General features: G+C 52.6%; 1 protein-coding gene across 3 annotated transcripts in view; it reads left to right on the top strand.

The window, feature by feature from the left end:
• Nucleotides 1-25,458, top strand: part of STIMATE (STIM activating enhancer) — a 54,333-nt gene extending 28,875 nt beyond the window's left edge. The window contains exons 1-8 of one of the 3 annotated variants that reach the window (XM_073811233.1): nucleotides 6,284-6,641; nucleotides 7,082-7,130; nucleotides 9,204-9,299; nucleotides 12,730-12,851; nucleotides 17,913-18,025; nucleotides 19,065-19,142; nucleotides 19,892-20,041; nucleotides 21,861-25,458. In XM_073811233.1, the coding sequence (XP_073667334.1) occupies nucleotides 6,407-6,641; nucleotides 7,082-7,130; nucleotides 9,204-9,299; nucleotides 12,730-12,851; nucleotides 17,913-18,025; nucleotides 19,065-19,142; nucleotides 19,892-20,041; nucleotides 21,861-21,977 (960 nt within the window). In that variant the 5' untranslated portion in view covers nucleotides 6,284-6,406 and the 3' untranslated portion in view covers nucleotides 21,978-25,458. The other 2 variants (XM_019947607.3, XM_019947608.3) reach the window with 2 other exon arrangements.
• Nucleotides 25,459-27,080: the final 1,622 nt, after the last annotated feature.

Raw genomic sequence — 27,080 nt, 5'->3', positions numbered from 1 at the left:
TAAAATCCCATCTCTCTTCCTCCACTCAGCAAGTCCCTGGGGCATCAACTGGCGAGGCTCCGAGGAGGACAGGGAAGTGGATTGCCAGGTACCTGCCCTCTAGGTGCTGACTCAGAGAGGTGTGTGCAAAACCAAGTGACGAGGTTGCCGGTGTGAAACAGGTAGAATCTGATCACCCATACTGCCTTCCTGTTGTGCGGCACCAAAAACACAAAACTTCTGGAAGAGTGAGCACTATGCCCTGGTACCCTCAGGGGAGGGTGTGAGCCGAGGCCCAGAACAGGTGGGCAGAGAGGAGGGCAGGTGGCAGTCTTGCCAACCTCACTTGAGCTGCTTCCTGGGCGCCCACGTGCCTTGATGAGTGCACTCTACAGCCATGCTGAGGCTGCCTTTCAGTGATCACATTGTCAAAGCAAAAAGTTTCATTAAGGGCTTCCCTGGTGGCGCAGTGGTTGAGAGTCCACCTGCCGATGCAGGGGACACAGGTTCGTGCCCCAGTCCAGGAAGATCCCACATGCCGCCGAGCGGCTAGGCCCGTGAGCCACAACTACTGAGCCTGCACTCTACAGCCCGCGTGCCACAGCTACTGAGCCTACGTGCCGCAACTACTGAAGCCCAGGTGCCTAGAGCCCGTGCTCTGCAACAAGAGAAGCCACCACAATGAGAAGCCTGTGCACCGCAACGAAGAGTAGCCCCTGCTCGCCGCAACTGCAGAAAGCTCTTGCACAGCAACCAAGACCCAACACAGCCAAAAATAAATAAATTAATTTAATTTAAAAAGAAAAAGAAAAGAAAAGGGAATTCCCTGGTGGTCTAGTGGTTAGGGCTCTGTGCTTTCACTGCCGAGGGCCCGGGGTTCAATCCCTGGTCAGGGAGATTCCGTAAGCAATCCGGGTGCGGCCAAGAAAACAAAAAGTAAAAGTAAAAAAAATTGCCTGATTAGTTTTTTAGGGATGCCATAACAAATAATCGCAAACTTCTTGGCTTAACAAAACAAATTTATTCTCTTACAGTCCTGGAAGCGCGAAGTCCAGAATCCAGGTGTCAGCGGGGCCATACCCCCTCCACTGGCTCTAGGGGGGAGAATCCTTGCCTCTTCTACTTCTGGTGGCTTCAGAGGTTCCTAGGCTCCTGTCTTCACAAGGCCTTCTTCTTCTCTGCTCTTCTCTCTCATAAGGGTACTTGTAATTTGATTTAGGGACCCCCCACACCTCCCGTTAATTGAGGATTATCTCTTCTCAAGACCTTTAACTCAATTACATCTGCAAAGACCCTTTTTCCAAGTAAGGTCACATTCACAGGTATTGAGGGTGAAGATTTGGACATACCTTTTTGAGGACCACTCTTCAGTTGCCAGCCACATTTGGAGTGGGGGGAACTCAGCTATATGTTGCTTACAGTAGACCCACGTTAAATATAAAGTTGAAAGAAAGGAGATTGAAAAAGATGTACCCTACAAGTTCTAACCAAAAGAATGTACTCTCTGGATTTTATACACTTTACCTCTTCCAAAAGATGTATTTTAATTCAAAAATGAGTAAGATTGGAAAAGAAGGGAGCTGTGTTTCAGGTAAGTTAAATGATGTGCAGTGTAATTACACTGAAAGTTCCTTGAGGGCAGGGACTGTGTTTGTGTTATGCGTTTTAGTATCCTCAGCACAGAGTACCTGCTGGCTGTGGGTGGGATGGGGAGGGGAATGGGTGGGCAGGTGGGTGGGTAAGGCGACTGGGAAGCCTGGGAAGAGGCAGTCTCACTGGCATGGGAAAGCAGTCATGAGGACCTGGACTAGTTCAGTGGTAGAAACGGGGAAAGGGACACATCCAGATGCCTCCTCAATTGCAGAGTTGGTGGGAGAGATTGACAGAGTCAGGGGAGGAGACCATGGAGGCCCCAGAGGTGAGGAGACTTCCATTCTATGCAGAAACGGGGAAGCCAGGCAGGACTGGCAGGGTGGGCAGGAGACACGACTCTGCGGGACCAGGCTGCACTTGGAGGGTCACTGGGGGCCAGGGCTGGGGGAGGAGGCTGATGAACCCTTGGCATAGAAACCCTGAGAGGGGGGGCTTCTCCCCAAGGGTCAAGCAGAGGAAGGAGAGCCTGTGGAGGGAGGAGAGAGCCATTGGGAGGTAGAAAGGAGCCACAGAGGAACACTCAGAACATTGGGGGGATTCCTAGAACCCTGAGCTGCCTGCAGGCGCAAGAGGGCGGCTGGTGTGGAGAGGTCAGGTTGTGGCTGGCAGACCCTAGGTCACACGCTTCTCAGAGACCAGGACCAGGATGGGGTGGCTGGGCCCCAGGTCTGGGAAGAGTGGACACAGAGGGGAGGAGAGGGAAGACGGTCCAGGACACGGCCTGCAGGGTGTGGTTTGCTTTCCTGAGCACATGTTCTGTGCCAGCTGCTTCCACCTGTTTTCTCTTGTTTAATTTTGAGGTCAACCTGCTAGATCATAGAGGCCCCCCTCCTTTTTTTCTTTTTACATAAAGTCACATAGTAGCAGAGGACTCACAGCGCATCTCTCTGGCTATTGGCCACTACTGCTTTTCTGGCGATGGGGCCCCACACCTGTCTCTGGGACGTGTGTGCATGAAGGCAGACAGCCTGCTGGGAGCCCCCCGAGGGCTGCGCGCGCCAACGGCCCCCTTGTCTGTCCCCCACTCTCAACATCCCCCCACCCCCCCTTCTTTGTCTCACGAGGGCCTCTCTTGGGCGCTGCTCCGTCGACCTTGGGTTCCAGCTCCAGTGTCGCAGAGTGTCAGGGGCCTGGCCTACCTTTGAGGTGTGCCTGCTTCCCCTCCACTAGCCCTCCGGCCTCAGGGGATGTTGGTGGATACGTTAGAAAGGATGGATTGCCCTTTGCTTTGCCCTCTTGCACCGTCTGAGTTCTCTCCATCCTGTGGAAGCACCAGGAATTGAGAAAAGATCGGTTGTCCGAGGGCCGAGCCTGAATCACTCTCTGGAGCTTCTGAGGGAGCAGCTGCCACAGCCCCGTGGGGAACAGGCCTGTTTGGGAACGGTTACCTGGCTCGTCGTCCATCAGGGACCTGGAGGCAGCTCCTCATCTCTTACCTGCAGAGAAGTCTTGTGTCCCCTCAGTTTCCCACCTTTCACCACCACCAAACCAGAACCAGAAGTGCAGTGGAACAGTGTAAGTTCCCAGCTCTGGAGTTGTCCTGGACAACTCTTCCTCTCACACCCCCCCATCCACCCTGTCGGCAAGTCCTGTCGGCTTAGTGTTGAAGATACAGCCAGGATCCCACCTCCTGTCGTCCTCTCCTGCTGCTAGCTGGCTAAGCCACCACTGCCTCGCCGTGGGTTCTCATACTGGTCTCCCTGAAGGCTGCTCAGCACAGCAGCAGGGGTGAGCCTATTCGACTATAGGTCACAGCGTCCTGCCCTGCAGCTGCCCCCTCGTCACTGCAGGCAAAGGGGAGCCTTTGCTCCCTGGGCCACAGGCCTGGGAGGCCTGACTTCATGTCCCGTACTCCCGCCTATCCCTGGCCTCTGCCTGACGGCTATTCCGCAGACACGGGTGATTCTCACTGACTGATGCTCACCTTCCGGGCCTCCTCATCTGTCCCTGCAAATCCACTTCCCAGGCCCCTTCACTCCTTTCCTGCTTTCCTATCCCTTGTTGCTGCCTGCCATGCTCTGTGTTTACTCCTCTCTCCCCCCTTGAAAGTAAGGAAGGTGGGGGGTTTTGTCTATTTCGTCGCCTGCTGAACTGGCCCCATAGCACAGCAGGCCCCTCAATAACACATGGCTGGGTGAACGGGATCTTCTGTTCTTTTCCAAATTAGATCTAGAGTAGCTCTCTTAATGCTGCTTCTTCCTTTAATTTAAAAAAAAAAAAGATTTTAGACTCATATATTCTAGGGAAAGGGCGTAGGACATGGAGAGGGAGAAGGCAGGAGCCACATGTCTGCTCTTCAGAAGAATCTGAATCCACTCTTGAGTCCCATGTAGGGCGCTCCCGCACACGGACAGCCTGCACACACCCTTCCTCTCCCTTTCTTGAACCAGAGCCCAGCTGTGAGTCACATCACTTCTCCCATGTCCCACTTTGCTACATTAATACAAGTCTCTGACACAGGCTTGTCTTTTTTTTTTTTTGGAAATAAAAACAATATGAACATGGAAGAATGTTTAAACCATTCAGAATGATACAAAAAGTCTATGGGTCCCCTGACCCATAATTCCTTTCATCATAGGAAGCCTTTGTTAACAGTCACTTACATATCCTAGGGAAAAAACCCCTGCGTAACACCAGCAGAAATATATATTCTTTAAAAATGGGTCTGAACAGAATCATGGTAGGCATATTATTCTGCAGTTTGTTAATATAATTTGGAAGTCTTCCCATATTAATCCATGCAGATCTACCTTGTTTCTAGTAACTGCATGGTGTTGCCTCGTACCGTGATGTATATACCCGACCCCACATTGATGGCTTCTTCCTGGGTTTTTGTTATGACAGTGAAGACCTATATACATCTTGGCATGTGCTGCAGTAAGACCTGTGCGACACGTACCTGTCAGTGCACTGCAGGTTAAGGGGTGTGGGTATTAACAGTTTTGATCGATATTGCCAGATGAACGCTTGGACTGGTTCATTCTTCTAGAGTGTGTTTTCTTCCCAGCTTTTTATTTCAAAAAATGTTAGACCTAAAAAAAAAAGTCTAAATAAATTTAATGAATACACAAACGTCCTTCATCTCGGTTTATCAGTTACTGTGTTGCCACATGTATTGGTGTGCTACGGCTGCCGTAGCAAAGTATAGAATGGGTGTATAAACAACAGAAATTTACTTCCTCACGGTTCTGGAGTCTGCAAGTCCCAGGTCAAGGTGTCAGCAGGTTTGGTTTCTCCTGAGGCCTCTCTCCTTGGCTTGCAGGTGGCTGTCTTCTCACTGTGTCCTCACATGGTCACCCCTCAGTCTATGTGTGTGTCCTAATCTCCTTGTAAGGACACCAGCCATGGTGGATTAGGGCCCACCCATGGACCTTGTTTTACTTTCATTACCTCTTTTAAGACCCTGTCTGCAAGTAATCACATTCTGCGGTCCTGGGGGTAGGACTTCTTCATGGGAATTAGGGGGGTGGGAGGAAGAATACAATTTGGCGCATAACACCGTATTTGCTTCTCTTTACTTATTGTCTATTATATTAATATAATTATAAATATTATATAATTACTTTGTATTTATTTATAATTATAGTGTAATTATTTATAATTACAAGTTATACCATTTATAATATATTTATTATATATAATTATCATAAATAATGTATAATTTTCCCCCTAAACCACTTGAAAGTAAATTGTACCCATTCTGGTACTTTAGCATGTATCTCCTAAGAATGAGGACATTCTTCCTGGGCTATGTTTTGATGTCCTTTATTTTATGCTGATGGGGACAGACTCCCCTGAGGAGAAGAACACATGAGCAGGAGGCGCTCTGGCCCTGCCTGTGGGCTTTCCCTCCAGATGGCTTGTCCTGGCCCAGCTCCCTCCGCATCTCCTTCCTGAGCCCCCAGCCCCTCAGCCCAGAGGATGCTTGCAGAACCTCTGGGCCTCCCTCAGCTCCTCCCTCAAGACTCTTCGGCCTTGTTGATGTTTTGGATCTGTCATGTGTCAACGGGATGAGAGCCCTCCTCACAATTTCACCTGCTTTTTGGTCTCTCTATCAAAATGTCTCTAAACACCAGACATTTCATTTCTGTGCATAGACAGTCCTTGCTTTGCAACCCAGGGGCTGCCTGTATTTATTTAGAGAAGTAGGGCTTATTGATTGGCCACCCGTTTCTCTCTCCCTGCCTTCCTCTTCCTGCATCCTCATTGCAGCTTGGGGCTCTGCCAGAAGTCTGTTCTTGCCTGCTACCATCATGTCTGTTTCTTCCTCGGTACTTCTGTGTGGGAGAACATCACACATGCGGCACTTGCATTGTTTGTTTTAGTGGATAGAGTCGTTGTAGAAAGAAGTCTGCCTAGGGCTTCAGTGGAGGACAAGACACTTAGAACTTTTTTGTTTCCTTCAGTGTAAACGATTATGTCTCAGACCCACCTGAGGTGAAGATGTCAGTCTGGGGAGCCCTTTGCCATTCGACGTGGTCAGGCTGTTGCTGAATGAGCGTCCCGCCTCCACTGTCCTGTGCTGGGAGTGCCACTGCCCGGTGCTGGGACACAATCAGCATCCTTGCTCAGTCCTCTCCACCTCCAGAAACCCACCATCTACACAATTCAGAGCCGCTTTTCCGCCATTTCCACCGTGTCTTTGCCTCTGCTTAGGTCTCTTCCCTGGCTTTTCCTTCCCAGCAGGATTCATTCCAGGCTCCTTGGCCTGGCACTCAGGACGCTGCTCAACCTGTCTCCCTTGTTACCTGCTATATTAAAGCCAAATCAAATTATGCCACACACACTCTGTCACGTCATGTCCCTGTGCCTGTCAGCTCATGGTGTGTGCTCTGTCCAGAACGGCTGTTCTCTCCCCTCCCTGGTCCGTTTGCTAGCCTCGTCCCCGGTCCCCAGGACTGGGCTTGGCCACCTTCCTGACTGGTGCCTTTCCTCCAGGCAGGCAGGCGGGCTCCTGCCTTCACTCTGCCTCAGACTTATCTGTTCTCAAGCGCTCGCCACCCTTGCGGGTACGTGTCTGCCCTCCCCTACAGCTGCCTCTGCCTTTGTCTCCACAGCGCCTGGCTTGGAGCCGGCACTCTGTGAACGTTTGGGTGGGTGGGCGGATGGATGGGTTGTCGTTGGACCCTGAACTTAGAAGTAGCTACATTCCCCTTTGCGGTTTCCAGCCCCTGTCTGAGCGACCCTTGTCACAAAGAAGAAAATACAATTTTCCACATGCTGTGAGGAGCCACTCTTCCTAAGTAGCCCGTTCGGAAGAGTCCACTGGTCAGTAGCAACAGGGCCTCTGAGACCTTCATGGCTTCTTGCACATCATCCCATGTTAAAGAGCAAGTACCCTGACTCAGTGGTTTTAAACACCGAGTGTGCCGAGAACCCCCAGCTTGTTAAATGCACTTTGCTTCCTTATCACTCTAGAAAGGTACTGAATATCTATCTTTTCTTTCAGTCAAACGCTTCAGAGAACCAAAGCATGAAAGACGTCCTTGGAGGATATGGTGCGTATTTAAATATTAACTCATTCCTAGAATGCTTTTGACTATTTGGGGGGGAGTTTTTTGGGGGGGGCATGGAATGTGAGCAATTATACATAACATAAAGTGTTGAAATCCATTAGTCCAGTTAATCATCAGGAACTGTGTATAATATGAAAGCACTTCTGTTTCTCCAGATAACTGTTGAGCCCACTATAGGGCTAGTGACAGCCATATGGTGGCGATTCTGTCATAACTCTGCTGTCTAGTTTTGGGAGGTGGAAGATGATACAGATGTATCAGTCCATGCTGCAGGCTTTGTTAGTTATGTCTGCCTGTTGTTGGACTATGTTAAATCTTTGGACTCTCTATGCATAAGCAAAAAAATCATCTAAATTTGGAGATAAGTCAAATGTACCATGTAGATGCCCCTCTCCCCAAAACTAGTCTTTCTTAGTCCCAGGATGACCTTGTGGCAACAGTTTTTCCTTCATAGAAATGGTGGTTAAAGCTTCAGACATAGCTTCCAAAGACAAAACTCCAAAAAAATAAATCACTTAGAAGGAGACAGCCAGCTCCTCGGGACAACATAATGCCCTCAAGAAGCCATCTTTCTTGCACCTGTCCTAACAATAGCTACTTTCCCTCCAGAGGAAACTTCCGATAAATCTCTGTGATAAAGGCCCCTTAATAAAATTATAAGCATATTCTTGATTGATCTTCAGTGCATTATTTCTCAATGTTGATAATTCGTTTTTATTTTCCACCAGTCGGTTTCTCTCAAGTCTGGGTATCTAGCTTAGGTGGGGGGCCTGGGGGAATGTGGAGTTGGGTTTTACACACAATCCCCTTTGGTAGCTCCTACTTTGCCGTGATTTTAGGAAATGATTTTCAGGCCTCAGTTGCAGGGTTGGTCTGGATAATCTCTAAGGTCTGTTCCAGCCCTGAGACCCATGCCTGTGTGCCCCCTTTATCACTCCTGTCAGTGGCCTGGCCCAATTCTGAATGCCCAGCCTGGGAGGCCAAGAGAGGTGACCACAATCCAAAGGTTCCTCGACCGCAAACTGTGAGTGGTCCCCAGGTGCTCATGGCCGAGGAGAAACTGAGGGCCCACGTTATCTCCACAGTGCTCCTGCCACCTGTCCCAGCGACTACCAACTTTGTTTTTTCTTTTCTGAAACTCCTGTCCTCTAGTCCAAGGGCTGGCAAGCTGTAGCCCACAGGCCCAATCTGACTGCTGTCTGTCTCCATAAATAAAGTGTCAGTGGGCTGCTAGTGACTGGCCGCTCTTACAGTGCAGCAGCAGAGTGCGTAGTTGCTGCAGAGGACGATGGCCCGCAGCCTAAAATATCTACTCTCAGACCCTTTACTGAAAAGTTTGTCTGCCCCAAACGAGCCCGTTGTTTAAGCGGCAGCAGCTGAAGGTTGTTTAGGGTTCCAGAGGCAGTGCTGGATGAGTGCAAGTCTCGTTAAGCTTGCACATCATTCAGCTTGTGTGTGAAGTCGGTTGGGAGCTCTTTAAAGTAGAGGCACCTCAGACCCCATCCAAAGCTGCGTTCAAGCATTTTGTTTTGAAGTAACAAAAATGAAAAAGTGAGGGCTTCCCTGGTGGCACAGTGGTTGAGAGTCCACCTGCCGATGCAGCGGACACGGGTTCATGCCCCGGTCCGGGAAGATCCCACATGCCGCGGAGCGGCTGGGCCTGTGAGCCGTGGCCGCTGAGCCTGTGCATCCGGAGCCTGTGCTCCACAACGGGAGAGGCCACAACAGTGAGAGGCCCACGTACCGCAAGAAAAAGAAAAAAAAAGAAAAAGAGAAAGTGAAAACACACATTTTAAACGTGTTTCGTGTGTTTAAATCTGTGTTATTAATCAGTGGCCTTTCAGGGATGCAGTGTTACGGTTTTGAAAGGGGGCTGAAACGCCAAGCCTGAGTTAGTCCCAACGTCCCAGGAAGAGGTGACTCGTAACTGGAAGTTTGGGGTCTCCCCAGTGGCTTTTTTTTTTTTTTCTTCATGTTTCAGACTTATCATTTTCCCCAAATTGGTTATTACCCTCCTGTCAGAGTGATAATAAGTGCTGATTCTATTTTGTACAGGTTTTTAGACACTTCCAAACAAGCCATAGGAATGCTGTTCATCCACTTTGCAAATGTATACCTAGCAGATCTCACTGAAGAGGACCCTTGTTCACTGTAAGTGGCCCATAGTTGAGTGCAAACATCACCTGCGCCTCCATGCCTTGCTTTCTGCGGCCAGTCATGTTCCCTCTAGCTTGGGGAGGGGGCAACTCCCCTTCGTCTCTGTGCTCATCTGAGAGATTGTTGTGTGCGTGCTGGGTGTTAAGGTTTTGCCCAGTGACAGTTGCCCTGTGCTCTGGCTTTCTGCTAATCAACCTAAGTTCTGTCCCTTGGCCTTCTAGTGCCTTTATGTCTCCCAGTTTCCAAGCAGCCCCTGGCAAAGCAACATAATGCCCCAAAGGAGTGTCTGTGCTGGAGCAGTACACATAGGGGCTTCTCTGTGGTGTCAGCCATTCAGGGTCAAAGCCATTGTTGACCATTTATTGACCAACATTGACCTCTTTGACCTGAAGACCATGGGTGGTTCTGCCTTGTCAGTGCAGTCAGTGTGCCTTCCACACAGCCCCCAAAGCTGTCTGCCTAAAACCCCAGTTGGGCCATGATACCTGTCCTCCTTGCGGACAGCACCCGAACAGTGCTACTCTTAGCAGATGGAGTAGAAGAGGATGCTCCCCTTCCCTATCCTGGCTCCATCTGCTGCCTTCCTCGCTCAAACTTAGTGCCCCAGCCATGCTGGGCTGCTCCTGGTGGCCCTCAACTCCACCAGCTGTCTCCTGCTTCTCTGCCTTTGCTCGCACTGCTCTCTGCCTGGAATGCCCCCCAGCCCTGCTGTGCCTCTGAGGGAGAGTGGGGTGGAGGGCTGGTGAGTCCCTTGCCAAGAGGTTCAGTGTATATTTAAGACCATTTGAACTGGAAGATTCCTTTAAGCTTCTCTTGTTCGGTGACAGTGTGTAATTTTGAGATTTAGTTCAGGTCCCGATTCAGAAGGAGGTTGTAAAGTCTTCCCTCCCCAGGGTTTTTTACCTTAAGACCTGGATAGGTTGTAATCTGTTAGGGTGTAGTCCCACAGCATGGGGCCGGAAGGGCGATCCTCCCATAGGGCAGTTGATTAGGAAAGGGCCTTGTTCTTCTAACCCTTGAGCCCAGCGGCAAGCTTGTGTCATCCTCTGGTGGATTTTCTTGGTTGGCCAGGATATGCTGAGAGCCAGCTGCTCACCCTGGAGGCACTGGGGTGAGGAACCCTGTCTCCTGGTGCCGCCTTGGTCACTGGTGGACTTTGACAAACTGAATCACAGCTGGGATGGAGAGGGGACTGCTGACAGATCTGGAGTGCTTAGCCAAAGGAGAAAAGGCCCAAAATGGAGTTAGGTGTGGTGAAAAGAGCCCTTGAATGGGAGGCCAATCAGCGGAAAGGCAGCTCAACTTCCCTGAGCCTCTGTTTCCTCATCCAGATCCCCAGGATCACCATGAAGGTTTCATGAGATGATGAGTACATGCAACGGTGGAAGTCATAGAGGCACTTGCCAATGAAGATGTTAATAGCTCAATCAGAGGATATTGTCGTTAAAACATAGGAAAGACAGGTGAGCTCCAGCAGTCGGTTGAAGAGCTGTTGGAGGGAGACTAGGCAGGCAGAGCAGGCCTTGCCCCACAGAGTGGAGAGGTCCTGGCCTGTGGAAGAGCAAGTGCTGCAGCAGGATTCATTGCAGCCCCATCATCCGCGAATAGCCCTGTGACTTTTTACAAGTGGGGGAAGGGTTGGGCTGGACCTGGGGCGTCTTGGTACTCTACAGACCTAGAAGGGAAGCCAGTCAATTCAGGGAGAGGAGAAGTGTACAAACAGAGGAGGGTGAACAACTTCCTGTGGCTGCAGGGGTGCCCCGTGCTGGGGGTACTGCTCTGGGTGGCAGTCTGGCTTCTGTGGCATCCGCGGGGCTGTGATTGTAACAGCACATTTGTGTAGCACCTGATACGTGGCAGGCACTGTTCACGTATGTTGACTCGTTTGATCCTCATAACAGCCCTGCAATATAGATACTTGGATTATCCTCATTTACAGTTAGAGAACCGAGGCACAGAGAGATTTATATAACTTAACTGAGTTCACACAGCTCAAGAGTGACGGAGCGGGGATTTGATCCCAGCCAGTCTGGCTCCGGGACCCACAGGATACCCTGTTGGCTGCCAGTGTCACCTGTGTTGCGTATAGAGTCTAGAGCTTTCTGTCTTTATTCCTAAGGCCTGGCACGCAGTAGACTCGAATCAGTGTTTGGTGAGGGATGAATGAACTAATGCATGCATGTGTATCAGGTTCTCTTGATATTTTCAGGATGGGTCCCAGATGTCAGAACCACTTGAAACCAATGCAGTTTAAGCATCTGAGAGCAGCTTTAGCCTAGGGCCAGAGCTCAGCTGTGAACTTGGAGAAACTGCCTGGGAAGCAGTCGCTATGCCTCCTCTGGTCTGTGGTCTGAGAGTGACCCCTTGTGATTTTAAAGAGGAAGGGCAGGCAGGAAGAAAAGGCCGTCCCCTCCCTCTGGTCTTCTCACCACTCCAGGGCACTGGCAGCCGCCCCCTTCCCCCCTCAGCACATGCTCCCTCAGGTTTCAGAGTGCTGTGCATGTCACTGAGGCCGCTGAGGCTGGGCCTTGGGGTTGGGGCCATGGGCCTGCATAAAATGTCTCAAGCCTGAGCAGCTCAGCAGTGCTGCAGTTGGTCTGTGGTATCCAGAGCTTCCCTAGGGGGGTTTCCTAGCCATGTGGCATCTAGAGGGCTAGCACCTGACCCCGTGACTGCTTGTCTCCTGCTTTGTCTGGAGAGCTGCAGCCTGTGTTCAGGGCCCTCGAGGGAAGGCCAGTGAGCCAGGGGCCTTTCCTTGGTGAGGGAAGGAGTGTGTGTCGGACAGATGAAAACAGACCCCACAAGAACGAGAGGTCAGGGTGGGCATGCTCTTCTGACCCTCCTCTCCTTCCTCCATCATCTTGTCTTTTCCATGGGGGGTTAAGCTCTCTCTTTAGAAATATTTACTTGTGCTTGCTTCCATGGCAAGCTCTGAAGCACAGGGATGAGCAGGGGCCACAGGGCCCTGCCCTCTTTGGTCTAGGAAACCCCGGGGGCCGTTTCCTGAACTGCTCTGCTGCAGCAGCACTGTCTCGGGGCCTTGGGAGGGCTGGGCCTCCAGGGAGTGAACAGTTATGGCACAAATTATTTTTATCGATTAAGTTCTGTTTTGCTGCCGGCCTCCTTGGCTGCTTCCAGGCACTCTGTCCCAGTCTTCGTTTGGCAGGAACACTTGAGGGCTTTTGAGTTTCTTGGTCGCTCCTCCATCCACTTTGAGCAGTGCACTGTCCCGGGGCGTGAGGCCTTCCTGGGCTCCCGGAGGTGAGCCCTGCAGCCTCTTGCACAGGCACACTGGAGGCTCCCACCTCCCAGAACAGGACCAAACAGTGCTGGGTCCCCAGCCTTGACCTTGGCCCTGGAAGCACGTGGGCCCAGCTCCCTGGGTGGTGTTTCCTGATGGTGCCACTGTGCCCTCTCCTCACAGGTACCTCATCAACTTCCTCCTGGACGCCACCGTGGGCATGCTGCTCATCTACATGGGCGTGCGCGCCGTCAGCGTCTTGGTGGAGTGGCAGCAGTGGGAGTCCCTGCGTTTTGGCGAATATGGTAACGTACCACGGACGCTAGACAGGGCTGTGGAGGGGGCTTCCTGGAGGGGGCTCTGCTCCTTGCCCCGTACAGCCCTCCAGGCCGTTGGGTTCGGAGAAGGTCCAAGAGCTGGTGGCTGTGTCCTCTGTGTGGTGGGGAGGCTTGTTCTGGAGCCTGAGCTCCAACCTCCTGCCACATGCCCGAGGCAGGTGGGTGCCTGCTTCGCTGCCTAGGCTCCTAGGAGACAGGAGACACCCTAGAGGCAGGGAGGGGCACAGCCCTCACCTGCAGGGCTGTAAGGCCACCTCACTCTGCCACAGTTCCCACCAGGCTCATACCACCTGCCCACCTCACTAGAGAGATGGGAGGCGGCTCTCAGTTTGGGAGTTGCCCCTCTTTTTGCTGCATGTCTGTGCTTGTCCTGTCACTGGGCCATTCCACTACAGGGGCTCACAAGGTCAGGACTGGAGTGTCCATCCCCCCACCCTGGGGCCAAGTCACCTTGCTGACCGTGGGCTGCCCCCACCCCAGCATCTGGCATGTACGGTCACCAGGGACACCAGGTGAATCCTCAACTCACAGAGACACAGCTTGAAACAGGTGACCTGGGGATGCTGGCCCAGCTTTGACCCACTCCATCTTGCCATACCCCATGGGATATAGCCTGGGTAGGAAGCTGCCTTCATGCTGGCTCCGGGCACAAATGCAGTGCCTTTTACTTGGTACCCCCAGAGAAAGAGCTCGATGTGCCCTCAGCGGGGCTGCTGGTGAGAGGGGCTTCTTTTGGCCTTGCCCCGCTCTGGGGATTTAGCTGTCTCCCACCTTCACAACAGGCCTTGCTGTCTGGAGCCAGGAGCTCCCGTTCATGGGAACAACATCAGTGGAGCCTTTGCCATGAGAGGGGCACGTGGGACAAGAAGGAGGGATTCTGTGATGGAACGACCGTGGGATTCTGGATCCCACTCTCCTTTCCTGGTCACACCTCCTGAAGAGCTCATGGCTCTGGGCCCAATGGCCGCTCACTCCTACATGGCTGAAGACTCACAAGGGACTGACATTTAAAAGGGGAGCCGGTTCGTGGAGCTGGCTGTGAGTGCCTTGGGTATTTCTAGAAATCTTAAGTAATTGTTTGTCTCCATTGACGGGAGATGAGCTCAGGGAAGGGCTTTTCTTAGCCTTGTTACTTGATGCCTGATGAGTCACTGACTTAAGATAGTGTCCGACACACAGCGTGCGCCCCTGTGTCTCCAGGGAGGGCTGCAGAGAAGCTCCAAGTCACTGACTCCTCAACTTGGAGGATGGAAATGGACCACAGCGCACATGGACCAAAGCAACATCATCCTCATTTATAGGATAGGCATCCACAGGGGTTGAGTGACACAGGAAGCTCACCCAGACAGTGCACAGCTTGGAGGGCCTCTTGGCTACTACACTGAGATGTGCAATCCTTCCACCATCTCCAAGAGCAGTGCTCATAGCTTCTTCTTTGCTGTTAAGATCCCTTCCGGAAGGCAGGGCTCTCGACCCCACTGTAGCTGAGCAGTGCTACGAGAGAGCCACTCGTAGCCAGTCATGCCTCTCATTGACCTGGGAGTGGAGGCCAAGTCTGGTCCTGATACGCTGGACATTATGGTACCACCTATTCCCAGTGTGTTTTGTTTGCATCCTTAAGAGAGATTGAAAGGAAGAAGGCAGTGGTTGTTTAAACCTCTTGTTTCCATGCCACCCTCCTCCACCCACTTAGCCTGCCTCAGCCCCTGCCCTTGCGTCATCCCACCCCTGCCTTTGGGAACCAGAGTCTTCAAGCCAGGGTGTTTCCACGTGAAGCTGCCCTTTATCGAGGACCGTCCGGGTCCTCCCTCCCCAGGCTGAGGAAGGGTGGTGGATGTCAGTTACCTGGTTTCTATTTCTGTCAATTTCTATTATTTTTTCTTGCGGCTAAAACAAATTACCCACAAAACTAGTGGCTTAAAACAACACAAATTTATTATCTTACTGTCTGTAGTTCAGAAGTCCGACATGGGTCTCATGGACTAAAACCAGGGTGTCAGCAGGACTGGTTCCTTCTGGCGTCTCTAAGGGGAGAATCGGTTTCCTTGCCTTTTCCACATTCTGGAGGCTACCTACATTCCTTGGCTCGTGGCCCCTTCCTCCATTTTCAGGGCCAGCAGATGCAGGTTGACTTCCTCTCATATCATATCGCTCTGACCTTCCCCCACCTCCTTCCACTCTAAAGTGCCCTTGTGATTACATTGGGCCCACCTGGATAGGCCAGGCTGCTCTCTCTTAGTCAGCTGATCAGCAGCCTTAATCCACTTGCAGCCTTGAGTCTCTGCCACAGTAGCTCCATAGTCACGGGTTCTGGGGATTAGGTTGTGGACATTATTCTACCTATTGCACCTGTTAACCGGCCCATCCACTTGAGGCAGTAGTTCCAGGTAGGCCACAGAGCTCTCTTCTCAGGTGAGAGAAGAAAAGGGGCTTGTTTTCTAGGTGTTTCCATGGTCCCTAGAAGAGAAGGTGAACTTGCTAACAAAAACATGGGCCGTGGGGAATAGACCACACAGCCCTGAGGGGCGAGACAGGGTCCAGGGAGTACGTGGTGTCTGCAGTCTGAAGACCAGGCTGCTCTTCCTTAGGCAGAATCCCTGAAAACGAGGTCTCTGTCCTTTGGGCACCAGTGGTGTGTGGACTTTGCTGCCCGCCGCTGTCCCTGTGCTCCCTCCAGAGACCTCTCTACAGACGTGTTCCGTCCTTTTGGTCCCATCCATCCCTGTGATTTATCCTGAGGAAATAATCCAACAAAAACAAACGCCCACATACCTCAGTGTGTCCAGTGTGGTAAAAAGCAGAGCACGCGAGAATGCCTGGCTTGTCTGTCCTTAAAAGACGAGGCTGTGGACAGACTCTCAAATGAAACAAACCAGAAAAACCAGCTCATGTGCGCTCACTCCAGCTGTGGCTACGAGGGCTGGATGCTTGGAGGAAACGGTGTGTGAGAGTGGGGTCACATGTGACTTTTTACTTTTTTTTCCACCATGTATTTATTTGTGTTTGTTTATTTATTTATTTATTTTTGGCTGCCTTGGGTCTTCGTTGCTGTGCATGGGCTTTCTCTAGTTGCGGCAAGTGGGGGCTACTCTTTGTTGTGGTGCGCGGGCTTCTCGTTGTGGAGGCTTCTCTTGTTGCGGAGCATGGGTTCTAGGCATGTGGGCTTCAGTAGTTGTGGCGCACAGGCTCAGTAGTTGTGGTGCACGGGCTTAGTTGCTCCGTGGCTTGTGGGATCTTCCTGGACCAGGGCTCGAATCCGTGTCCCCTGCGTTGGCAGGCAGATTCTTAACCACTGTGCCACCAGGGAAGTCCTCACCGTGTTTTTAGACTTTCTTACTCAAGCATCTACATGAAAAACAGAGGCAGCTGCCTCTTAAGTTGTGGCTCTGAAACTCAGAGCAGTGGAATTCAGGGGGCAGTGTGAGGCCCCCTGAGAAGGAAAAGCATCTTCTTTTTCTGTCGGCCACTTAAAACTTGGAGCAAATGAAGTGAGCATGCTCTGAGCAAGTATATTTTCTTTTGATATTAAATGTTAACTCGTTATGTTGACTTTTAAACACACTAGTCCCAATTCAGACTAGATTGGGATTCAGTCCCAATCCTACCAAGTGCTTCTGTCTGACTGTCCCCCGTTTCACTTAACAGTTTTTAACAAGTATTTTCAGCTGCTGTTCTTGAGGACTTTCCTCAATAACATCAGGTAGTTTACCGAAAGGATTACAAAACTCCATTAAAAATCTAGTTAGGAGAGATTGCACTTCTGAAATGGCTTTTTGGCTCAAATGTGAAAGTAAATAGGACACCGCAGAAGAGGCAGTGACGTCTTTCTGCATGTTTTCTGTGCGCTTCTCCAGAGGTTTTCCAGAAAAGGGAATGGCCTGGGGTTGTGTCCATTACGGCTGCTGGAAGGTGTCCACTGCGTTTCCACCACATACAGCTGGCAAGGCTGCGGGCCTCCGGCACCCATGCTGGACAGGGATTGCTGCAGAAACTGCAGAATCAAATGAGAAGCCGGATGTTCCTCTGGAGGCCAGATTCTCCTCACAGCCTGGACTGGGGCCTTTGTCTCCCCCGCAGCGTTACTCTCTAGCCCTCTCCGGGCCAACGTGGTCACACAGCTCCGGCAGGGCTTCCAGAGTGGCCCCTGGCGGCGTCCCCCCACCCCCCCACTCTCCCCTGGGTCTCTCGCTCTGGAGGCGTTTGTGGCTCCCAGGGACTCACCCATCCCTTGGGTTCTGCCTGTCACTGAGGATGTAGGATGTTCCCTGGAGGGGTCCTCCACCCTTCATCAAGTCCCTTTTGAAACTTTCTGGAGGCACTGAGTGTCCCCCAGTACGGACTGTTGGATTCCTGTGATTCCTGTGCTGTTTCTCTAGCACAGTGACCAATGGGATCACAGAGGGACCTTTGTCACAGCACCTCCTCACCTTGGCTCCTCTCTTTTCTTCCATGTCCCCAGCCCAAGGTGTTTTGGGGTGCCCCGCTAGACAGAATCTGAATTTCCCCAGAGTCAGGTTTCTGCTTTCAGGGCTGAGGGCAGCAGGAATGGCCGGGAGAGTGGGCCAGGGGTAGGAGGCAAACAGAGAGGTCATTTGCTGCCTTCATGATTCAAACCCTCAGCCCGCTCATGGACGGAGGAAAGGATGGGTAGCACTACAGCCACTGGAAAAATCAACAACAGATAATAATAGCAGTCTTGCTTAACACAGCCTCTGCTGCCAGTGGACAAAAAGAGCCAGCTTTTCTGAGCTCCAGCAATGGGCACTTACTAACTTTAGTGCTTTGTAATTATATCTAGGGCTGTCTTGGAAGAAAGGCCACTTTGGTGTCTCCAAATTAGGAATTCTCTGATTTTGTTTAAAACACCCACACTTGTTTGTTCGGCCGAGCTGATTCTTGGTGCTCTGGAGGGCTCATTCAGGAGCTCTGGGGTGGCGTGGGGTGTGAGGGCTCACAGGAGCTGTGGGCAGTGGGGGGGCGGGGCATTGGTGTCTGCGCCCCGCGTGACCAAGCCCGCTCTCCCTGCAGGAGACCCTCTGCAGTGCGGAGCCTGGGTTGGACAGTGTGCCCTTTACATCGTGATCATGATTTTTGAAAAATCTGTCGTCTTCATTGTCCTCCTCATACTTCAGTGGAAGAAGGTTTGCCTCCTGTTCCCTTCTTTACCAGCTCCTCGAGACGCTAAGCAGGACAGTACTCCCCGACCCCAGCCCTATTGGGAAACCAAATTGGTTGTTGTTGTTGTTGTTTTTAACTCCATGAATACACCTGGATTGATTCTGATGGGGCAGCTCCTGGCTACCTATCAAGAGCAGTAACATGTCAGTTTTTTACGTAGCATCCTTCCACTTCGGCCATACACGTCTGCTCTAGATTAAGCCTTGGAATATATAAAGCCCATGAAAATACAGTCCCCACCCTGGGCTTGCTTACGGTGGTCGGTTAACTGTAAGTGTTGTCAGTGGGTGTTCTCTCCGTTTGCAGGTGCTTCCTCATACACCTCTCTTGGCCAGTGGTTTAACCAAGCTTTTGGTGCCACAGGCAGTGTGGCTGGTCACAGGTTCCCATGGTTCCTAACCCTGCCCTCTGGCCCCAGGGCTGTGCAGTTAAGCTTCCACTGCCCACAGGAAACCAGCCAAAGAGACTCTGGGGACAAGTAACTCAGATCTTGGCCTGCTTTGGTTTTATTTGTGGCTGAGATTTATTTTTTTAAGAAAATAAACCAAGGCTTTTGGGAGCTGTTGCCCTTGAGGAGGCGGTTGGGGTGCAGGGTTTCTGCTAGAAAGTGGTCGGCACCTCATTGCTAGTAGCTGTGATGAGCGCCCACCAACCTCCTCCTCTCCTCACACTCTCCAACCCCACCCCGTGCCTGCTTCGTAAAGTGCTTCCCGCCCCACCCCTGTCCCCCATCCCCGCGTCACTTCACTTCTCAAGCACTAACCGCTCCCAGTGGTCTCCAAGGGCGTCAGTCCCTTGTTAGCTGTCAGGTCTGGGGGCTGTGCGGCCCTGGGTGTGAGGTGCTGTTCTCATCAGGGCTCTGGGGGGAGTGTCTAAGCTAAGCCCCCTCGCAAGGCCTCGTGGGTGATTTCCAGTGCCGCATCAACCCCCCACTCCCCCACCCCTGCCCCAAACTTTCTCTGGGGTCTCCTCCACCCTCACTGAGTCTGCTTCTCTTTACAGGTGGCCCTGTTGAATCCCATTGAAAACCCAGACCTGAAGCTGGCCATCGTCATGCTGATCGTCCCCTTCTTTGTCAATGTCAGTGCCTTGTTGCATTTTTTACCCTGTTCGCCCCCTGCATTCCCGCATCTGTCAGAATTCTGAGTCTGATGGAGAAAACACCTTATAGTCCTCGGGTCCCTCCATGCAAGCATTTGCCACCTCCTATCCCCACCCCGGACCTGGAAATAGCAGGATTGCTTCCTCAACATGCACATCCCTGCTCCGGGGCCTCTGTGCAAAATGAAGGGTTCTGGGATCTTTGTCTTGCCCTCCCTGCTCTGTGTGTAACAGCAGCTTCTAGATTAAGATTAAGATCGTCAGGAATTCACCCCCGTCGTTTATTCCTGACCGCAGGGCTCCAAGAGGAACTCATGAGCACTCTGGCTAGAAATTAAGAAATAAGAAAAGAAAACGGTAAAGGAACCTGGGGATGACAGATGTGGCAGGTGTGCCGGCCAACTGCTTGGCCCAGGGGAGGAGTCCCCACTAGGAGTCCGGAGACCTTGGTTCAGGCCCCGCTCTGCCAACTGCTGCGGCACCCGGAGCAGGCTGTCCCCATCAGTCACCACCACAGAACCCCTTGGGGTGAAACAGAAGAAGGGACATAGAGATTGGGAATCTCTTCGTAGACTGCTGAGAGAGAGAGCAGGGGGCCCGGATGTTTTCCTTTCCCTGGTTCTCGATGCTGTGATCTGGAGCAGGGGTGAGAAGGATGGGTGTGGGGCTGCTCAGCTTGGTTTCACAAATGGCTTATCCCGGAGTAACCTGCACTTTCCTTCCCCCAGGCTCTGATGTTTTGGGTAGTGGACAATTTCCTCATGAGAAAGGGAAGGACGAAAGCTAAACTAGAAGAAAGGGGAGCCAACCAGGACTCGAGGAACGGCAGCAAGGTCCGCTACCGAAGGGCCGCGTCCCACGAGGAGTCGGAGTCTGAGGTAGGGCCAAGCCCTCGTGCCGCTGACCCAGGAGGGGTCTGGTCTCGTGTTTGCATCTGTCCTTCTCTTGAGTGCTGAGTCCAGCGCCAGCCAGCGGGAGGGAGAGGAGGCTGACAGCTCCCATCCAGCCTGGACCCACTCCTGCTGTCCCGTGGGCCTTCCTAGGGCTGGGAGCTGGAGCATCTGTTGGGGGTGGCTTGCCTCCAGTAGCCCCTCTGTCAGTGGAGAAAGACAGGAAAGGGAGGAGCTGCCTTGTTCCAGGGAAGCCGTCACGGATGTGTGGGCCTGGTCGTCGACCTTTAAGCATCAAGGCGTTTGAATCCCTGCCTGTCCAAAGAGCAAGGGAAGTGTTGGCTAAGCCACCAGGAAACTTCTGTAGGAGTAGCCAGACCTCCCAGGGAGAACCTTACCTCCCCGTATTTTCAAGTTTCCTGAGTTCAAATATTTGGACTTCAGGGAGATTGGTGGTCATAAATAGGAGCGTGCAGGCGAGGTTGTGTGTCCTAGGCAGCCCACAGCACTCACTTTGCACCTGCACTGCGCTGGGGGATGGGGGTACAGAAATGGCTGAGGCCTTCAGACTTTTGGACAAGGAAGATGACCGCCTGCACAGCCCATCGTAGCACTCTGCGATAAGTTCGGAGGTTGAGGCGTTGACAAAGCCCTGTGAGGACTTGGAACAGTTGGTTTAGCTCTTGGGGGCGTCCTGGAGGGAGCTTTGAAAGCTGACTAGATGGAGGACAGAGGGGAAGCCCGTCTCTTCTCTAGGTGTCCCTAGAATCTGGCACGAGGCCTGTCGGGTTGTAACAGCGCAGTGAACATTAGGTGAATGACAAACAGTGTTTCAGGCAGAAGCAGCTGCTCCTGAGCGGTTGTGGTCATGTGGTTTGGCATTTGGGTACTAATGTGAAATTCACTGTGGCCAGAGTAGCATATATTCCGGAGGGTAGGACGGAATGACAAGAAGTAGGTACAGGCAGAGGATTGAGCTAGCTGGGCAAGGTGCTTTGTGATCCAGGGTGAGGAATGGGAATGTGCTTGTGCAGCAGATAGGGAGCCAGAGTGTTTGATCAGGGGACCAAGACTGGAGGCAGGAAGCCCTGCAGGGAGGGGTGGTGAGACCGCCCTGCCGGGGAGGAGAATGAGCTCCCCTTGCATAGGTGCGCTTCGGGCCTCTCCATCCTGACCTGGGCTGTGCCAGTCCTTCCCTGGTGCTCTGAGGTCTGTGGAGCCAGGCAGGTGGGCAGTGAACGAGTGTCTGCCCTGGATGCCCTAGCTGCGTGGCTGCATCGTTCTGGGGGCTCAGAAGAGCGGAGGGCTTCTGTTTGTCTTCAGAAGTTTACCAGGTTGGCTCAGAGCAGACACTCTGAAATCTCCCTGCTTTATGTTGTGCCCCACAGGTGTTTTCCTTTCAGAACGGGGCTTTTCAGTCTGCTTTTGCTGTATTTGAACCAATTTCAAGGACCTAGGGCTCCATGTATGAAGACTGGGCTTTTTTGCCAGGATGACCGTAGGCTAAGTTTGCTCTGACGTGGGTTCGGTCACAGCCGGAGGTTGGATGGAGAAGCGGGAGCAGAGGGGAGGCGTATCGACTCAGCACTGGTATCAGTAGCCCGTGGATGTACGTGGTGTAAAAAAAAGTCTGGGGTGGGCCAGCTTGTCTCACTCTGTAAAGAGGGCCTCCCCATCACCGTCTCCTAAAGAAACCCGACACTTGAGGCCTCCTAGACAGGCTGGCATTCTGTGCTGGGGTCCAGGGTGGGTAGGTGAAGAGGGCACTGCAGGCAGTGACTCAGGGCCACCCCTCTCCACCACTCAGATCCTGATCTCGGCCGATGACGAGATGGAGGAGTCCGATGTGGAGGAGGACCTCCGGAGACTGACCCCCCTGAAGTCCGTGAAGAAAAAGAAGCACCGCTTCGGGCTGCCTGTATGACGCATCTTCAAGCTGGGGTCGGGTCGGGGCCCGGCCAGCCGCCAGTTGGCCAAGGGTCACTCCGCTGCGTCTTCCCTCCCCTCCTCTCTCTGCCCCTCTTCTACCTCCACTCCTCCCACGGTCTCTGCCCACTCCTAGACTACTGTGACCCGAGGGAGGGAGGCCGCTGGCCCGGCGTGGCAGCTGGAGGTCCCCACTCAGTTGCACTACAAACACTGACCAAATATGCAAGCGAGGCATTTTGTTTGTGTGTTGTCGTCCCAAGCGGTGTTGTGAGGGACCCAGAAGCCCTGTCCTGCGTCTGGCCGGGTGGCCTCGAGGATGAGAACTCACGTGCACACAGACCGTGGGTGGAGCCTTTCGCCAAGGCTCGGGGGAATGTGAAGACGTAACACGTTTGGGGGCTAAAAGTTACACATTGACCAGGTTGGAACCGCAACGCTTTCTTACTCGAAATGGCTTTTGTAACTATTGATTTCTATAGCTGGTTTTATGAGCTGTCACAGTGTTAATGTTTTTTGAGTATATGTTTATTTCCTATGGGACTCATGGGCAAAACATAGATTTTTAAGTCTTCCGTATACTGTTAACTTTTATATTTTTAAGTTATATTTTCATACTATTGTATTTAAAAACTCTTTTTAATCCCCAAAGAAATGGGTTTGTTTGCCTTTCGTGGGTTGTGAACTGGTGGGTGGAAAAAGTCGGGAATTTTTTATTTGGCATATTGTTAGGTAATCTACGATCAGATGAGGTAAATGATTCCGGTAGGAAGGGAGGTGGGCCCTCATCTGAAATCAACAAACCCGGTGGTTCTGCAAAGGTCAGGCCTGAGCAGGAGGTGGCCAGTCCAAATGTGGATCCAGGGCCCTGTGAGGGTGGAATAGGAAGGGCTCTGCCCAGGGCCCACCAGCTCCTTGGCACTTCTGCCGGCAGGTTAGAGGTCTTACTGAAACATGCTGGAAAAAGAAGCGTAAGTAAGAGGATTTTGTGTCCAGAGAAATTGAGACTCTGAGGCCACTCCTGTTTGTTCCCTGCCTCTCTTCAGAGCCTCCAGATCTGAAGTTTAAAACACAGTCTTGGCCTCCCCGCCTCCCATGGTGCAGCCTTCAGAACCAGGCTCTGGACCCAGCTCTGGGAACTTCCTCTCAGGCTACGCCTTGCCTGTCAGCTTAGTGTTGTCAACTCATCTTCTAGAGAACGCCTGTCTGACCAAGTGATCCTGTTTTTCACATCCTCCAGAGCAGCGGGTGGAGGTGAGCGAGCTTGCTCTCTGCGTCCACAGGCAGGACGAGGTGTTTCAAAGCTTGTAGCCCCCACTCCCCAGCATGGGCATAGGCCCCGTGTCTTTGGGAGTCTGCTGCCCAGCAGTGGAATGGGCAGACCCAGGCACTTGCCCTGCTGTGGGAGCAGCAGCCCAGTGTTTTGTCCCAACCCAGAGGCAGTCATGGAAGTTTAGGAATAGAGAACCGCGTGGCTAAGGTGCGAGCTGGAAGTGAGATCAGTGCAGGGAGGCCACACCACCCAGAACCTTCTTTTTAGGTTCCTACCTAAAAACCTACATAAAAACGTGTCACTCAAACAGATTGTGTCTGAATTGTGGCATGTGAGCCACGCTGTTAAACCAGGCATCCTGGGCCTGTCCTCTGCCTCCCACGGTCTCACCTGTGTGGGTCATGGAGGGACAAGCCTTGCGGAGGCCTTCTCAGCCTGTCGTCCTGTAGGAGTCCAGAGGGCCGGAGGAGCTGGGACCTGAATTGCAGTGGGCGGCGACTCTGTTACGCTGGGCACCTGCAGCTGGAGAGGAGAGCAGGGTGAGATCGGAGCCCATCTCCACTCTCCCTTAGCTTTGCTCTCATTTTATGCTCCTCCCCCCTCCCACCCTCCGCTGTGTTAGTGGGGGGCTCCCCACTGGGAAGACCAGGACTGACATCGGTCCCGGTAGGTGGCAGGCATCGCTGACTTGCCTTACTCTGTCCTCCTGTTTTGTCTTGGTTTGAATAACCTTTGGCCACAGCTGTTTTCTGCACCTCCCTGAGCCCAGAATCTGAGCTTCACTTTCAGTCTTGAGCTCCTCATGTTTCCAAACCAGGGACGAGGGTGGGGAAGCCACAGGTGTAAAGGATGGAAACTGGGTTATACAGACCCCAGATGATCTGCTCATCTCAAGGCTCATCCCAGCGCCTGCTGGGCAGTGGGTTTGGGGGACAAAGAGGTAGCGAGCGAGCAGTGGTTTCTCCCTGTATCCTGGTTTTGAAAGGGCTTTAGTCTCTGAGCGTCAGTTGTATAGCTGGCTAACTAGGACATGGACGTCTAACAGGGAGTCTGATCGTACAGGGCCTTGTCAGCGTGCGGGCCTAAACGGCGTGGCCTGATGTGTTTGGCCTTATCCCTAGGATAAGCTTCCTCACCACCTGCTCCAAGGTGCCTTATGAGGTGCAGCTCTTCACCTGCCACATGGCAAGCATCCTTGTGCTTGAGAAACCACAAAACACCAACTGTGTATTGTGCGCCATCCGTCTGATTTGTCCAAATCTGGACCTCAGCCAAGCCACCCATAATGGAAACTTGTAAGTCAAGGCCATGAACAAGTTTCTTGTAACTGAGAGAAATAACCCGATGAGGTAGAACTGTCGTATCCGAATGGAAGAGATCGTTCTTGCCCATTTTTCCTTTCACTGACAGTGGGTTGTTGACAATGGCAAGGAGGGATGTTGGTGAGATCCCAGGCAGTGGCTTCTTGGTCTGCTCAGCCCAAAGACCTGCCACGTGAAGGCCTGTCAATTAGCCTTCGGGCACACTGGTGGCCTCCTGCCTCAAGCTTTAACCTGTGCCTCTTCCTGACAACAAGGAGTCATGGGTTAGGTTGACCTGTCATGCCTTTAAAGGGGAAATACATAAAGGCTCAAATTCAGGTTATTTCTTCCCCTCTTCAGTGTGGGCCTGGAGGCTGTAGCCCAGAGTCCCCATCTGAAGGCTGCCCCAGGAGCCTGGAAGGAGCAGCAGCTGTCAGCAGCTCTCTCTGCCCTCCAGACTGCAATTCACTGGCCTTCTTGCAGCCAAGCAAATGCAGACGGCTCTGGGAACTTGCCGTCAGCCAGGCAGCCACCTTGTAGGGGGCAGGGCTGGCCTTTAGAAGTTTCACACATTTCCAACTAGGAGTGGAGAGCTCTGTGTTTTACCCTGTGAAACATTGGCAGCTCTGAAGGGCTTCGCTCTTGGGGAGGGGCCTTGAGCTCCTGAGTGGGTGGGTGGGTTGGTTTAATTTGATTTCTCTTTTCATGAAGTTTATTAGAGGTCAGACCTACGTAAGCAAACCATGACCGACTTCCACTGCCCTCCCAGCGCGGGTGGTTAAATCTGTGGTGTTACGATTCACAGAAACACATTTTTGAAATGAAAGGGAAGACGATGTACTTAACATTGTAAAGTGGTTTACAATAAAGTTTGACATCTTATTACAGTTTTTTAAAAAAAGAAACCATCACTTTTGTGGTTGTTGGTTGTGTGTTCTGTGAAGTTGAAACAGCTTAGTGGGGGGTCAAGAAAATGTCCCCAGTGAGTTAGAAGGTTCTCCCCAGAAAATAGAGTGAGAATGAATCTGACATCTCCTTCTGGCAGATGTGGAAGCCAAAACCTGCCAAGGGGAAACAAACCAAACATACTCTTGCCATTTCCACTTCCCTGTTAATGCGAGTAAAAGCTACTCTGCCTGCCCCCCGCCCCCCGAGGAGCGAAGGGTGCCGGAGAGATGGAGTGTGTGAGGAGTGAACATCCCACATCCTTGTTCCTGAGGCCACGGGGCTGGAAGGCAGGTGCCCCCCCTGGGCAGAGCTGGCTGTGGGGGCCAAGCTGAAGCGCTGGGAGCCAGCTGCAGTGCCCTCACAGGCCAGGCCTGCCCTCAGTGCCTCTTGGCCCCTGTTTGGAGCCTTGGGTCTGTGCCCGTCCAGAGGCATTTCTCATGTCAGCACTCGTCTCAGATGGAGCCTGGCAGGGCTCGCATTGGCCTCCTGGGGCCAGGACCAGGCAGGGGGTATCGGGGTGGGTTGAGGTCTGACAGCAGCAGAGCAGTGTTCCAGACAGCCAGACATCAGTGCCTGGCTGGGTTTTGTCTGCCCGGAGCCTTCAAGGATAAAAATACTCTCCATCACAAACTGACAAGGAGCTTGGGCATGTCTCATCCAATGGGGCAGACCCTGACCTCCTACCCACATCCACTCCTACCCTCACCTCAGGCCTGGAGTCCTTCCCTGTGCCCCGGGGGTCTTCCCTTCAAGGATGGGGTGTTAGGAACTAGCAGAGGAGAGCTAAGTGACCTTCAGGGAGCCTGTGCCTCTGTCCATGCCTTGAGTGGGCTTCACTCTTGCCCACCCTCTCACAACCTAAGTGTCCTTGGGCCGGGTGCCCTTCGGTGACCTCGTCTCACTCAGAGGCTCTGTGCTGTTTCCTGCCTTCTGCTCACCGGTCCCCTTACCACAAAGCATGGTTTCCTCCCGGCCCTTCCTGGGTGTTTTGCTCCCTCCTTCATCCTGTTGCTAAACTTGCACTGGGAGCTGGACAGAGGGCAGGGGCGTCAGCAAAAATGCAGATGGAGCAGCTCCCAGGCTTCCCTTGGCAGCAGCTTCTGTACCTGTGAGCCAGGGGTAGCCCCCATGATCTGAGTCCACTGTGAGAGCCCAGCGAGCTGGGTGTGAGCACATGCTCCCCAGCGGCACATGAGGGAAGCCGTCCGCCCTGCTGCCATGTGGTTTTGGGAAGTCTCTTTCCTCTGGAATCCAGAGAAGGGGTAGGAGAGAGAGAAAAACAAGCTCAGAGCTGTCCACCCTGGCTCAGGGCCCTCTCTTTCCTCCGGGACACCCCCCACGCTGGGATGGACTATCGCAGATGGACAGCTCGGAGTGCCACACGCACGTTACAGGACCTACGTTCATAAACGCGAGTCTCTGCCAGGCCCAGCACCTCCCACCTGCCAGAGAGCAGCTGTCCTCAAGGGTACGGGGTCTCCCCAGCTGTCTGCTTTCACCAGGACTGCAGCCCCCCAGGCAGCAGTGCTCAGCGAGCCCCCATCATCTCCAAGAATAAACTCTGAAGCCAGCGGCTGTG

This window comes from Tursiops truncatus, chromosome 10 (genome assembly GCF_011762595.2).
Source record: "Tursiops truncatus isolate mTurTru1 chromosome 10, mTurTru1.mat.Y, whole genome shotgun sequence".
Classification (NCBI taxonomy): Eukaryota; Metazoa; Chordata; class Mammalia; order Artiodactyla; family Delphinidae; genus Tursiops; species Tursiops truncatus.
Note: the sequence above shows the minus strand (reverse complement) of the source record. Positions and strands in the feature narration are given on the sequence as shown.